The sequence below is a fragment of the Sinohyriopsis cumingii genome, chromosome 17, assembly GCF_028554795.1.
Source record: "Sinohyriopsis cumingii isolate HCF-2022 chromosome 17, ASM2855479v2, whole genome shotgun sequence".
In the NCBI taxonomy this organism is placed as follows: domain Eukaryota; kingdom Metazoa; phylum Mollusca; class Bivalvia; order Unionida; family Unionidae; genus Sinohyriopsis; species Sinohyriopsis cumingii.
In genome coordinates, this window is record NC_142977.1 from 1,575,741 (window position 1) to 1,591,294 (window position 15,554).

The following is a 15,554-nucleotide window of genomic DNA, read 5'->3' on the forward strand; positions in this document are numbered from 1 at the left end:
CAACTAATGCAGTTAGAAGGGATTCCACTCTCTCCACATTGTTGGGTCTTTATAGTAATGAAATGCGGAGAGGTTCTACTCTTTCCACATCGATGGAACTTTAAATTCATGGCTTTTGGTACTTCATTGCCATTTTTACAAAATCCATAAAAATTGGTTCCACACAAAATTTCTGATTCACAGTATTCAAACTTTGACACAAGGTCCAGCATTCAGAAAAAATTCTTTGGAAAAATCAGTGCAAAAGAAATATCCAGTAATTTGGGAATTAAAACTTTTGGTCTTGTATAGATTTTGTACTTCTTTTAGTTTCATAACTGAACAGCATTAAATTGGGACCTTTTCTTAATCTGTTTTTTATTTTAAATTACTGTTTTTAATTTTGAATGTTCATAATGCTTCTAAATTTTTCTCAAAATGATATAACTTACATGAAAATTGGATACAGGTTATTTTTGTAAATTGATAAGTTCTAATTTAAAGTATCCCCACTCACTGAAAAAGATCACTAATTTAAAAAATAAAAAATAATTTTCAGTTTGATTCTTTACATTTACACTACAAAATATCTGGTCTCTGCTTTAAAGAACACAATTAACGATCCATAATATCATATGTTGAGAATCCCAGCATACGGCATACAACACAATTCACCATCCATAATATCATATGTTGAGAATCCCAGCATACGGCATACAACACAATTAACCATCCATAATATCATACGTTGAGAATCCCAGCATATGGCATACAACACAATTAACCATGGATAATATCTTACGTTGAGAATCCCAGCATACGGCATACAACACAATTAACCATCCATAATATCATACATTGAGAATCCCAGCATACGGCATACAACACAATTAACCATGGATAATATCTTACGTTGAGAATCCCAGCATACAGCATACAACACAATTAACCATCCATAATATCATATGTTGAGAATCCCAGCATACGGCATACAACACAATTAACCATCCATAATATCATATGTTGAGAATCCCAGCATACGGCATACAACACAATTAACCATCCATAATATCATACGTTGAGAATCCCAGCATATGGCATACAACACAATTAACCATGGATAATATCTTACGTTGAGAATCCCAGCATACGGCATACAACACAATTAACCATCCATAATATCATACATTGAGAATCCCAGCATACGGCATACAACACAATTAACCATGGATAATATCATACGTTGAGAATCCCAGCATACGGCATACAACACAATTAACCATCCATAATATCATACGTTGAGAACCCCAGCATAGGGCATAGAACAGAATTAACCATGGATAACATCATACATTGAGAATCCCAGCATACGGCATACAACACAATTAACCATGGATAATATCATACGTTGAGAATCCCAGCATACGGCATACAACACAATTAACCATGGATAATATCATACGTTGATAATCCCAGCATACGGCATACAACACAATTAACCATCCATAATATCATACGCTGAGAATCCCAGCATACGGCATACAACACAATTAACTATGGATAATATCATATGTTGAGAATCCCAGCATACGGCATACAACACAATTAACCATCCATAATATCATACATTGAGAATCCCAGCATATGGCATACAACACAATTAACCATGGATAATATCATACGTTGAGAATCCCAGCATACGGCATACAACACAATTAACCATCCATAATATCATACGTTGAGAATCCCAGCATAGGGCATAGAACAGAATTAACCATGGATAATATCATACACTGAGAATCCCAGCATACGGCATACAACACAATTAAGCATGGATAATATCATACGTTGAGAATCCCAGCATACGGCATACAACACAATTAACCATGGATAATATCATACGTTGATAATCCCAGCATACGGCATACAACACAATTAACCATCCATAATATCATACGTTGAGAATCCCAGCATACGGCATACAACACAATTAACTATGGATAATATCATATGTTGAGAATCCCAGCATACGGCATACAACACAATTAACCATCCATAATATCATACATTGAGAATCCCAGCATACGGCATACAACACAATTAACCACCCATAATATCATACGTTGAGAATCCCAGCATACGGCATACAACAGAAGCATCAGCATTATTGAAGTTGTCGTCACAGACTGTCCCCCACTGTCCATTATATAGGAGCTCCAGTCGTCCCTCCATACTACTTGGACCATTAGATAGCCGAGCCTGGTAGGTTATCACAGATGCTGAAAGAAGTATTATTTTTATTTTAGCGGCAAGAAGGCCCACTTTCATAAAACTTCTCAACTATGGTATATACTCAACTAAAATAATTTCCTTCCAAGCATTTTGTAAAAAAGTCATTTGAAATATGATAATTTACTCATGTACCAACTGATAATGAATGCTATATTTTAAAATGAGTTCAAGTTTCAATGTTTCTGTATCATCATGCAAATAACAAGGTACAGAAATTTCAGTTATGTACCCACTTGAATTAAAGTTTATATATGTTATGCAAGTGAGAAAAATTTTGGTTGGCTTTCTTCAGGTGTTGGTCTTACTATAATGATGTTGTAATTCAGGATGAATAACAATAACAAAATTTTGATGATGGCTACTGTGGTAGCCATAATGGATGTTTTAGTGTCACCATTTACACGTAGGGCCAACTAGACCTTGGGATGAATGTGTGTGCAGAGTTACATGGCAATCTTCCGAGTAGATTTGGAGAAGCAGAGATAACAAACTGCTAGTGGGTGGACAGATGATGACGATCTGTGCTACAGTGTGGACATGTGATTGTGGGTGGACAAATGATGACGATCTGTGCTAGCGTGTGAACAGATAATGGATGATGGATGTCTGGCAATAATAAGGACTATGGTCTATGACTTGTACAGTCAAAAAGGACAGTTAAAATGATGAAAATAGAAGGAAATATAGTCACGTGAACAGATTAAAGACTAAATGGTAATGTGATTTAGCTTATTAAAAGCTATAAAGGTACTGGACTGTGTATCATTTGCTAGAACAGAGAAAGTGACTAGAAACATTATTATCTGATGAATACTGCACTTAACATTTTCTGATTTTGTAAAATAAAGCCACCAAAATGATTTCTTTTACATGCATTATTTGCTTATTTGTTCACTGTAGACTGCACTATGCATTTTTGGTTGATACACTGCTTTGTGAAAACCAGTCTATCTATTATACACAATGTTACAATGAAGACAGAGGCATTTCCATTGCAAATATGTGTGTTGTAGTACAGCTTATAGTACAATATTACATTGAAAACAGAGGTGTTTCTATCGTCAATCTGTGTGCTATTGTACTGTTTATAGTACAATATTACAATGAAAACAGAGGTATTTCCATTGTAAATCTGTGTGCTAAAGTACTGTTTATATCCTCATTTCAAAAACATACTGAAAATATTCTCCCCCAAGAAGATAAATTTGATCAACTAAAACTTGGAAAACTGAACTTTTAATGAAAATTTATAATACTTAAACGAAATCTGGAATGCAGAAAGAATGTTGTATGGTTGATTTTTAAAGGCACTTTAAACACATTCTTGAATACATTATGCAATGGAAATGGGAACTAATAGCCAAGGATACATTATGCAATAGAAATGGGAGCTAATAGAGAAGGATACATTACGTGATGGAAATGGGAACTAATAGCCAAGGATACATTATACAATGGAAATGGGAACTAACAGCCAAGGATACATGTAGAGAATTGAATTTAGGCTGGTATAGGCAGGTATCAAACCAGCAATCCTAGGGTTACAAGTCCAGTGCTCTACCAACTGAGTGCAAACAGGATGGTCCCATAAGAAAGGGAATCACTGCTTTTAAAATTATTTAAAAAGGGAGGGAGAAATCGTATAACAATCAGACACTGGAAACATAGTACAGTAACTGCTTGGGGAAAAAACTTACTGTCATTACAGTAGACACCAGCATCTTCAGTATGGTCACAATCATGTTCACCCCATCCCTTAAACGGACAGTTTGCAATATTTGACTCGGACCCAGTACACTCAACATCATCCATCCATATTGGCCCTCGCCCGGTACCAATCCCAGTAATGGCCCTACCTCCACTAGAACAAGTAAACAGATGGGGTCATGAAGAGAGGAAGAACATTTAGCAAGGAAGTTGGCATTCTAAAAGGGCACTGTGGATACATCAGTAGAAAAAATTATTACAAGACACCATTTATATTGTATCACATATGCATTTAATCTTGTACAATTGATATGGATATTCAATCTGTATTTATGTCACACACACCCATTTATGTGTTTTCACTTATGATCATGTGTTGATATTCTTTGATGTCCAATTTGCTTTTAATTCCATGCACACTTTATAGTTAAAAATAAAAGAGGAGGCATGTAATAAGTATGTAACATGTCATTATAGTAATAAATATTAAAAATTAGTTATCAATTCACAACCTTTGTCACACGTAGACAAATATCAACAATTCAAAATTAAACCCATGTCCATCCATCTGTCATGACAACTTACGTATAGCCAAGCATTCGGCACACCACCGCAGCATCTCTGTTATCCCATGAGTCATCACATATCGAGCCCCACACCTGGTTATACATGACTTGCACACGACCCTGTGATCGACTCAGTCCGGCAACCAATCTGACTGATACAGCAGCAACTGGACCAGGCTCTGAATTAAACATGAATTTAGAAAATGTTTGAAAAAAGTATGTATGTATGTATATATGTATGTATGTATGCATGTGTGTGTGTGTGTGTGTGTGTGTATTTGTATGTATGTATGTATGTACATACATAAGGTAAATATGTATGTATATACATACTTATGTAGGTACATATGTATAAGGGTTCAACAGCTTGGTACAAAAATGGCAATAAAGTGCCAAGTAAATGTAAAGTTTTCAAATGTAAAAATGAAGAATTGCACAAAAACTTTTGGAACATAAACCGTACTTAATAAATATAAGTAATACATAATAAAAGATAAAGATTTTAACATTCTGTAAAATGTATAAGGCCAATAAAATGTATAAAAACAAAATATGGTAAATGAAAAAATATAATACTTGAAACATACTGCCAACAGTTTTTAGGCAGCCCACACTCCCTTGAAAACAACAATATTTTAAATGGCTCCCAAAACTCCAGGATTTTAAATAGACCTCAAAACTCCAAGTTCTTAAATAGCCACCAAAACGTCATGATTTTAAACAGCCTACATTCTCTCCAAGACTCCAAGATCTTAAATAGCCCCCAAAACTCCAAGACTTTAAATAGCCCCCAAAATTAAAAGACTTACATAGCCAACATTCCCCCCAAAAATCCAAGATCTTAAATAACCCATATTCCTTCCAAAAAAAGATTTTTAAAAGCCCACATTCTCTAAAAATCTATTCCCTAAGACTCTTCATGATTTTAAATAGTCCATAGTCACACAAAAAACTCCAAGATTTTTATTAGCTCGCATACCTCAAAAATGCCCAGATTTTGTGACAAGGAACATGAGGTTTAAAGTGTGGAATCATGTTTTGCATTTCATATAGTTTGCTATGTATGAAGAACATGCTGATATTTCAGGTAAGAATATGGAATCTTCCATTCGTTAATTTAAAAATGGTACATCTGAATATTCAATTATTCAAAAATGTATTGCGACCACCAGTAACTGACATATAACCTACCCATTACGGATATATACATACGTAAACACATGACACCAGCATCCTCTGAATGGTCACAATCATTGACACCAAAGGGTTTACGGGAACAAAAACCAATGTTTGTCTCATTTCCAATACAATCCAGCTGATCAATCACAATCTGGTCATTGCCAGACCCATAGTATGCATTGGTCAAAGGAACAGCAATCACACTGCAATGAAAAATAGCAGAAAAAAAGTCTATAAATATAGACTCGTGGAATTTATAGTGTCAGAGACATTAGCTGATTAATTTTCATTAGGAATTAATTCATGGACTTTACAAAATAATTTACTTTCCACTAATGATATTGGTTGGTTGGTTGGTCGATTGGTTTGTTGGTTGGTTGATTGGTTTGTTGGTTGCTTGTTTGCCTGGTTTCTAACTTCACTTTCAGTACATTATTACATTATATCATGCCAAGAAAATAGGAGCTTTCCCAATGAAAGAATACCACTCCTCCCAGACTAGCCTGGGTGGGTACTGAACTTGCAATGCCACTAATAAATCTTAAATTGATTGGTATATTTATGTCTTTCCATCAGCATGGCCAGTTTTACTTTAAAAAGATATGAAAATTGGTGGTGGAAAGCTTCTAAAATAACACATGTTTAACTTATGATGCGCAGAAAATACTTATCGGGATATATCGATATGATGGAGGCCAAGAAGAATTAATTCAGTACTAATACAACTATTACAGATCTACATTACTAATATTCTTCCACAGACAAATTCATGACACAATTTTAGAATCACTCACTTTGCATATCCCACTTCTCTACAAACAACTTTGGCCTCAGGTACTCCAAAGCCATCATCACAGATGGTCCCCCACTGACCACTGTAGAAGACCTCAACTCGACCGTTACGTGGTAATGTTCCATTGGTAAGTCGAATCTGGAGTGATGTTGACTGAGCTGAAAGTAGGAACACCAGTGTACAACATACACTTGGTAGTCTTGTTAGACTCATGGCATCAGATCAAAGAATATACAAAACTATAATTGTCTTAGTACCATATTTATGTGCCACTACAGACATGCAGTTTAAAAAGTCTAAGTAAAATAGTTAGAAAAAATGTGAAGTATTGCCATGACCATATGAAAATTTGATCAGATTATTTTTAAAAAGGTTCTGAAATGGCCTGAAATCAGATCTGCATGGTAACACAGTGGGAGACAAATGATAAATTACACAAATATCTAACTTTTAACCACTCCATGTAGATCAGATCCCTACTTGTTCCGAGGCAAAACGTTATAGTACAACAATAAAACATCACATTGTAACAATCCCTTTGTTACAACTCCAAATGAAATTGCACAAGAGACTCTTACAAGTAGAGTTGTGCTCAATGTAAAGCACCTCATTATAACAATGTCCCCAACATTTCACCTCATTATAACACAGTCCCAAACATTTCACCTCATTATAACAGTCCCCAACATTTCACCTCATTACAACACTGTCCCCAACATTTCACCTCATTATAACAGTCCCCAACATTTCACCTCATTATAACAGTCCCCAACATTTCACCTCATTATAACACAGTCCCCAACATTTTACCTCATTATAACACAGTCCCCAACATTTCACCTCATTATTACACAGTCCCCAACAATGACATGCTCCTTGACATGATTCCCATCCTATTAGTTGAATTCTAGTTTTCCACGTAATGTATCATAGTATATTCTGGTCTTGGCCATATTATGGCATAATTTCATGGCTCCAAAAACAGTGTTACAGACAGAACCACTTTCTGATCTTTTGTCAAATGTCTGAATTCAGAATCTTTTTTCTTGAGGTCCTACAACTGAAGAGAGTTTAGTTACAAGACACTTTAATCTCTTATGTACATACTTGAGTCACAGATTACGCCTACATCTTCAGTGTGGTCACAGTCATTGGTGCCAAAAGCGGAATGAGCACAGTTTAAAATAGAGGTCTCATTTCCAAGGCAATTGACATCATCCAACCAGATTGGACCCGAGCCTTGTCCATATTTACCATTTGGTACTGCTCCTGACCGAATGCTGTAAATATTACAGTGAATAAATTTTGAAAAATCAAGAACTTTACATCACTTACTGGTAAAGGTGAAACATTTAATTGATATATCAATATATCAATATTTTTTCTACATGGATACTCATATCGATACGGGAGGTGAATTGATTCAAAATTCTACTTAACCTGTAAATAATGTTTTACTTTCAGCAATAATGAATAATTATAAATCATTTACCTTTTACTCTTTAAACTGAGAATTCATCTGAGACTGAAGTGGCAAGCACACACATTTATTTATGTCAGTATCAAAGTAAAATTAGTGAAAACACGTCTTGCACAAATTAGCAAACACAAGGTGACTAACTTGTATGGTTTGAAATCTGCCATTCCCCTCACCGATTCCATGTTGATTATTTTATTCATTCATTAAGATCAGCTGCTGATAACATACAATAATGAAAAGATGTTCCAGATTTACTACCCTTGTATGATTCAAGTACTTTACTGATTAATTATTACCACTTTTACATGAAGTTTCACTGCTGAATCACATTATGTTGGCTTGTACTGAACACTTATGATGTGTCATGCAGTGAAATATGTTGCATTCAATTCTGATTGGTGGGTATTGTTTGTTCAAGCCTTGAGTAAAACAATAACCACTAATCAGAACTAACTGTAACTTATTCACTACATTACACACTAGAAGTAGTGGCATCTGAACCCAAGAGAAATATATACAAAGCAACAAAAAACATGGGGGCCCCCGAGTGGCCGAATGGTTTTAAGTGCTCTCCGTTACTGATCACTGCCATCTCACCTGTCTGTGTGGGTTCGAGTCGTGGATTCAGCCAATGTGGGTATGTCAGAAAGCTTGCCAGTAGCTTCTCGAGGGTCGGTGGTTATTTCCGGGGTTTTCCCAGGTTCTTCCTCCACCATTAATACTGGCCGCCATGCATAGCCTATCATGTGCTGAAAAATGGCGCTAAACCCTACAACAACAACAACAACAAAATACAATGTGGATATGGGTGTGAATGTGGTCCTTATGGCAGGAAACCTTAATGCAAGCCTCATGAATTACTGAGAAGACTAACAAATGGGAATATGAAAGCATGCATCACAGGGGTGAAATGGTCAAGCCATATAATTGGAGGGAGGCTAGGTCTTGTATTTCATTCAAACTGGGATAATTGATATTTTTCAATTAATATAACTGATATCATTAGTTCTTTCTTTCTACAAATCAAGGCAAGAATATTTTTTTAAGCGATTTGTAGACCAGACTTTTTCTTTTTTAAATCTCAGGCTACACTCTCGTTTGTGTTAAAAGCTGAATCCAGGTGTAAATGTGTTGTGAATCATATTCACTGACCTTGTCTATGATGCATTTATAAAGTCTTCCTCCTGCCAGTACATTTAAAAAGGAAGCATGAGTACAGTGTCATTTTCTGGTGCAAGAAGGTAGGAAAGGAGATAAAATGATGGTACATTGGTCTTTCTCTGTTGGATATGTGTATCAGGTCACTGAGTAAGGAAAATTGTAAGAGCTTATAATGGGTTGCAATGGAGCCTCAACTGTGATCTAGATAGATCCAGGACATGGGACATGTATTCACCTAATCAAGTTTGGGCTGAAATGAGTCTGCGGCAATGGAGCCTCAACTGGTGATCTAGATAGATCCAGGACATGGGATATGTATACCTAATCAAGTTTGGGTTGCACTGAGTCTGCAGCAGAGATGGGTCTGAAAATGGTGTGCCAGATACTTTGTATTGTTTTGACTTGTGTGAAATGCAATGCATGCTACATAAATTGTGACATCAAATTAATCTTACAAACACAGTAATTATAATGCCGTTTTTAGGAAAAAGTCATTATCCACAATGAATAAGACACATTATTTTTTATATTAAAATCCAAATAAGAATAAGACATCATTTTTTATATTAAAATCCACAATGAATAAGTCCCATCATTCTTTATTTTAAAATCCACAATGAATAAGTCCCATCATTTTTTATATTAAAATCCACAATGAATAAGTCCCATCATTTTTTACATTAAAATCCACAATGAATAAGTTCCATCATTCTTTATTTTAAAATCCACAATGAATAAGTCCCATCATTTTTTATATTAAAATCCACAATGAGTAAGTCCCATCATTTTTTACATTAAAATCCACAATGAATAAGTCGCATCATTCTTTATATTAAAATCCACAATGAATAAGTCCTATCATTCTTTATATTAAAATCCACAATGAATAAGTCTCATCATTTTTTATATTAAAATCCACAATGAATAAGACACATCATTTTTTATATTAAAATCCACAATGAATAAGTCCAATCATTGTTTATATTAAAATCCACAATGAATAAGTCCCATCATTCTTTATATTAAAATCCACAATGAATAAGTCCCATCATTGTTTACATTAAAATCCACAATGAATAAGTCCCATAATTCTTTATATTAAAATCCACAATGAATAAGACACATCATTTTTTATATTAAAATCCACAATGAATAAGTCCCATCATTCTTTATTTTAAGAATCATATTTTTGCATTATGCCTTACAAAATACAAATGAAATGATCTCATCTAAGTGAAACTACTCTAAGAAGTCTTTTCCTGCCACCACATTCAAGGATTAAAAACAAAAGCTATTTAGAGCAAGTTTGGACAATGTATTTTGCATTCAATGTACATCTAAAATAAAGGGCTTCAAACAATTTAAACAATTTTGTTTTTGCTAGAAAAAGTCAGCTTACTGAGGAATGTTCAGAGCTTGACAAACCAGCTCTGCCGCATAATTATTGAAGCTGTCATCACACACTGTTCCCCACTGTCCAGCATAATATATCTCCAGGCGTCCTTCACTGCTTGATGGTCCCCCAGCCAAACGGTACTGTATGTTTGTTGTTGGTGCAACTGAATGAATGATAACATATTACCTTCTTCATACTATCCCATTACTTTAGAGCTATTAGTTGGGGTGAATCGAAAAGGTACCTGCTGAGATACTATCCTTATATTCTAAAGTAATTAGTAATGGTGAATCACAAAGTCCACATAAATACTATGAAGTAATTAGTAATGGTGAGTCACAAAGTCCTCATAAATACCCTAAAGTAATTAGTAATGGTGAATCACAAAGTCCACATAAATACCCTAAAGTAATTAGTAATGGTGAATCACAAAGTCCTCATAAATACCCTAAAGTAATTAGTAATGGTGAATCACAAAGTCATCATAAATACCCTAAAGTAATTAGTAATGGTGAATCACAAAGTCCACATAAATACTATGAAGTAATTAGTAATGGTGAATCACAAAGTCATCATAAATACCCTAAAGTAATTAGTAATTGTGAATAAACAAACTCCTCATAAATACTATAAAGTAATTAGTAATGGTGAATCGCAAAGGTACCTGCTCGATACTACCCAATGGTTCAAGAGATGTTTTGTAAATTACCACCCATTGGTTCAAGAGAGTTTTTTGTAAATTACCATCATTTGGTTCAAGAGATGTTTTGTAAACTGCCACCCAATGGTTTAAGAGATATGTTTTGTAAAATACTACCCAATGGCTTAAGATATGTTATGTAAATTACCACCCATTGGTTCAAGAGACATGTTTTGTAAATTATTACCCAATAGTTCAAGAGATATGTTTTGTAAATTACTACCCAATGGTTCAAGAGATATTTTGTAAATTACCACCCACTGGTTCCAGAGACATGTTTTACAAATTACTACCCCATGGTTCAAGAGATGTTTTGTAAATTACCACTCATTGGTTCAAGAGACATGTTTTGTAAATTACTACCGATTGGTTCAAGAGATGTTTCATAAATTACCACCCAATGCTTCAAGATATATGGTTGTGTAAATTACCACCCAATGGTTGAAAAGATATGTTGTGTAAACTACCACCCACTGGTTCAAGAGATGTTTTGTAAATTACCACCGAATGGTTCAAGAGATGTTTTGTAAATTACCAGCCAATAGTTCAAGAGATATGTTTTGTGAATTACTAACCAATGAGTCAAGAGATGTTTTGTAAATTACCACCGATTGGTTCCAGAGATATTTTGTAAATTATCACCCATTTGTTCAAGAGGTATGTTTATGTAAACTACCACTCATTGGTTCAAGATATAGGTTTTGTAAATTGCTGCCCAATGGTTCAAGATAAATAATTTTGTAAATTACCACCCAATGGTTCAGGAGATATGAATTTGTAAATTACCACTCAATGGTTCAAGAGATATGTTTAATAAATTACCACCCAAAGGTTCAGGATATATGGTTTTGTAAATTACCAACCAACGGCTCAAGAGATATGTATTGTAAATTACCACTCAATGGTTCAAGATATATGGTTTTGTAAATTACCACCCAATGGTTCAAGAGTTTTTTTTTATAAATTACCACCCAAAGGTTCAGGATATATGGTTTTGTAAATTACCAACCAATGGCTCAAGAGATATGTATTGCAAATTACCACCCAATGGTTCAAGAGATATAGTAAGCAACAGATAGATGGATATACAGATGGTATTACAATATCCCCCATACTTGATGCTAAAGTGCAGGAATAATAAACAACTTCTGATGAGCTAAATACCTAAATAAAAAGCATCCAGGAACTATTAGTATGTATGCAATAAATTAGTACTTACTGGTTTTGCACATGACTCCCACATCTTCTGAATGTTCACAGTTAGTAACTCCTGGGGCAGCAGTTCTACATTTTATGAGTTCAGTCTCATTACCAAAGCACCTGACGTCATCCAACCAAATCTTACCAGTTCCACGACCAAACCCTGCTGCTGTCACTGGTACAGCATTCATACTGGAAATAAATAGCAATAAACATTCTTAAATAATATTGATAAATCTAAGAAAAAAAGGAAAAACAATATTATGTCTCAACTTATGCCAACAAGGCCCAAATCAAAATGCAGTACTCCATAAATGTTTTGTATGCTGAACACAGGTTAACTTAAGGTATTAAGCTTTTGAAGAATCACTGGCCCTATCTAAAAGTTATGACTCCATCACTCATGAATTACCAGGGATGAGGTTATAGACTCCATCACTCATGAATTATCAAGAATGAGGTATACAAACTTGATCACTCATGAATTATCAAGAATGAGGTGTATAGACTCCATCACTCATAAATTATCAAGAATGAGGTGTATAGACTTGATCACTCATGAATTATCAAGAATGAGGTATATAGACTTTATCACTCATGAATTATCAAGAATGAGGTATATAGACTTTATCACTCATGAATTATCAAGAATGAGGTATATAGACTTGATCACTCATGAATTATCAAGAATGAGGTATACAAACTTGATCACTCATGAATTATCAAGAATGAGGTGTATAGACTCCATCACTCATGAATTATCAAGAATGAGGTATATAGACTTGATCACTCATGAAATATCATGGAAGAGTTCTAATTTAAAATTATGCATTATAAGTTATCATATTTCTTAATCACATAAACAAGTACTATGTACCATTGACACAGTAAATTTTATCTAGGACTAAAAGATTTCCCTTATGTCCAAACAGAGATAATTATAAACAAATTATAGTGCAAGATGCTGGTAAACTTTGTGTAAAACTAAATGTTGTCACTGTCTGGGCAATGCTGGATGGTCCAATGAGAAGAATTTAAATAGAATTGATCTGTATTAATAACGGATAACACAATGCATGATGGATGATGGGTATGTGGACAAATGAAAGATGACACATGATACTTGATGGACACATGGACAAATGAAAGATGACACACAACACGTGATGGACATATGGACAAATGAAAGATGACACGCAATACATGATGGATGATTGACACATGGACAAATGAAAGATGATGCATGATACATGATGGATGATGGACACATGGACAAATGAAAGATGACGCATGATACATGATGGATGATGGACACATGGACAAATGATAGATGACACAAAATACTTGGTGGATGATGGACATGTGGACAAATGACAGATGACATATGATACATGATGAATGAAGGACATGTAAACAAATGACAGATGACACACAATACATGATTGATAACTGACAAAACGTCCCAGCATAAACTCACATGGTCACGTGAGTCAACAGCCTAATCAGATTATAAATAACTATGAATAAGACATCGGTAGATCATGATATTATGATTGTTTCATCAAAATGCTGGATATAAAAACAAGGTAAAATGGCAAATCCACCTACTATGGCATCCTGAGAGCCTTGCAGACAACCTTTGCTGCATTGCTATCAAAGAAATCATCACAGACAGTTCCCCATTGACCGGCAAGGAATATTTCCACTCGTCCACTAAATCGGTCAGTCCCATTTACCAGTCGCATTGCTGCTGGTGCTGTTGACAAAGAAAGGACCTTATAAGTGATAAGATACATATACAATCAAATCCCTGCTTCTAAATTTGTAGGATACAAGTGCTTGTCAAATCATTCCTTCTAAATGTGTTGAATACAAGTGCTTGTCAAATACACAGATAAATGTAAAATGATGTTTATTATATTGTTCTCAATCATGGCACTGCATATCACTTGTCAACTAAACCTAAGCTGTATAAACAATACTTGACAGTACTTTCAATTTTGCATCAAAAAATAACAAATAATCAAAAAAGTAAATTCAAAATGAAATTAAATACATGTATTTTACATTAGGTTTTAAAGCAAATGGTGTGACACTGCAAATTTTATCCCAATGGAACATTCCAATTACTCCTAAACCATCAATTTATCCCATGAATATTTCTGATTTTGCAGCATGCAAGTATTAAAAAGGCATCTTATTATCTTAATTATATCCCCTATCTGTTGAAATAGTCCCATTCCCTATCTGTGGAAATAGTCTCATTCCCTTTCACTGGAATTAATCTCATCGCCTATCTGTCAAAATAATCCCATCCTTCTCTGGAAATAATCTCATCCCCTATCTGTGGAAATAGTCTCATCCCCTATCTGTGGAAATAGTCTCATCCTCTATCTGTGGAAATAATCCCATCCCCTATCCATGGAAATAATCACATCCCCCATCCATGGAAATAATCCCATCCCCTATCTGTGGAAACAGTCTCATCCCCTATCTGTGGAAATAATCTCATCCCCTATCTGTGGAAATAGTCTCATCCTCTATCTGTGGAAATAATCCCATCCCCTATCCATGGAAATAATCCCAGCCCCTATCCATGGAAATAATCCCATCCCCTATCTGTGGAAACAGTCTCATCCCCTATCTGTGGAAATAGTCTCATCCCCTATCATCCCCTATCTGTGGAAATTATCTCATCCTCTATCTGTGGAAATAGTCTCATCCCCTATCTGTGGAAATAGTCTCATCCTCTATCTGTGGAAATAGTCCCATTCCCTATCTGTGGAAATAGTCTCAATTCCTATCTGTGGAAATAGTCTCATCCCCTATCTGTGGAAATAGTCTCATCCTCTATCTGTGGAAATAATCCCATCCCTTATCCATGGAAATAATCCCATCCCCTATCCATAGATATTATTCCATTGCCTATTCATGGAAATAATCCCATCCCCTATCCATGGAAATTCATCCATCCCCTATTCATGGAAGTTATTCCATCCCCAATCTGTGGATAAAAATCGCATCCTCCATTCAAGAAAATAATCCCATCCCTATCTGTGGAAAAAATTGCATCCCCTATTCATGGAAATAATCCCATCCCC

General features: G+C 34.9%; 1 protein-coding gene across 1 annotated transcript in view; it reads right to left on the reverse strand.

The window, feature by feature from the left end:
• Nucleotides 1–15,554, reverse strand: part of LOC149777643 (scavenger receptor cysteine-rich domain-containing protein DMBT1-like) — a 162,965-nt gene that overhangs the window by 76,874 nt on the left and 70,537 nt on the right. Inside the window, exons 16-24 of the mRNA XM_089938703.1 lie at nt 14,062–14,209; nt 12,473–12,645; nt 10,557–10,716; nt 7,624–7,796; nt 6,518–6,674; nt 5,757–5,926; nt 4,564–4,723; nt 3,969–4,132; nt 2,102–2,258 (exon numbers count right to left, since the gene is read on the reverse strand). Coding sequence (XP_089794829.1) covers nt 2,102–2,258; nt 3,969–4,132; nt 4,564–4,723; nt 5,757–5,926; nt 6,518–6,674; nt 7,624–7,796; nt 10,557–10,716; nt 12,473–12,645; nt 14,062–14,209 — 1,462 coding nt within the window. The remainder of the gene's footprint in view (nt 1–2,101; nt 2,259–3,968; nt 4,133–4,563; nt 4,724–5,756; nt 5,927–6,517; nt 6,675–7,623; nt 7,797–10,556; nt 10,717–12,472; nt 12,646–14,061; nt 14,210–15,554) is intronic.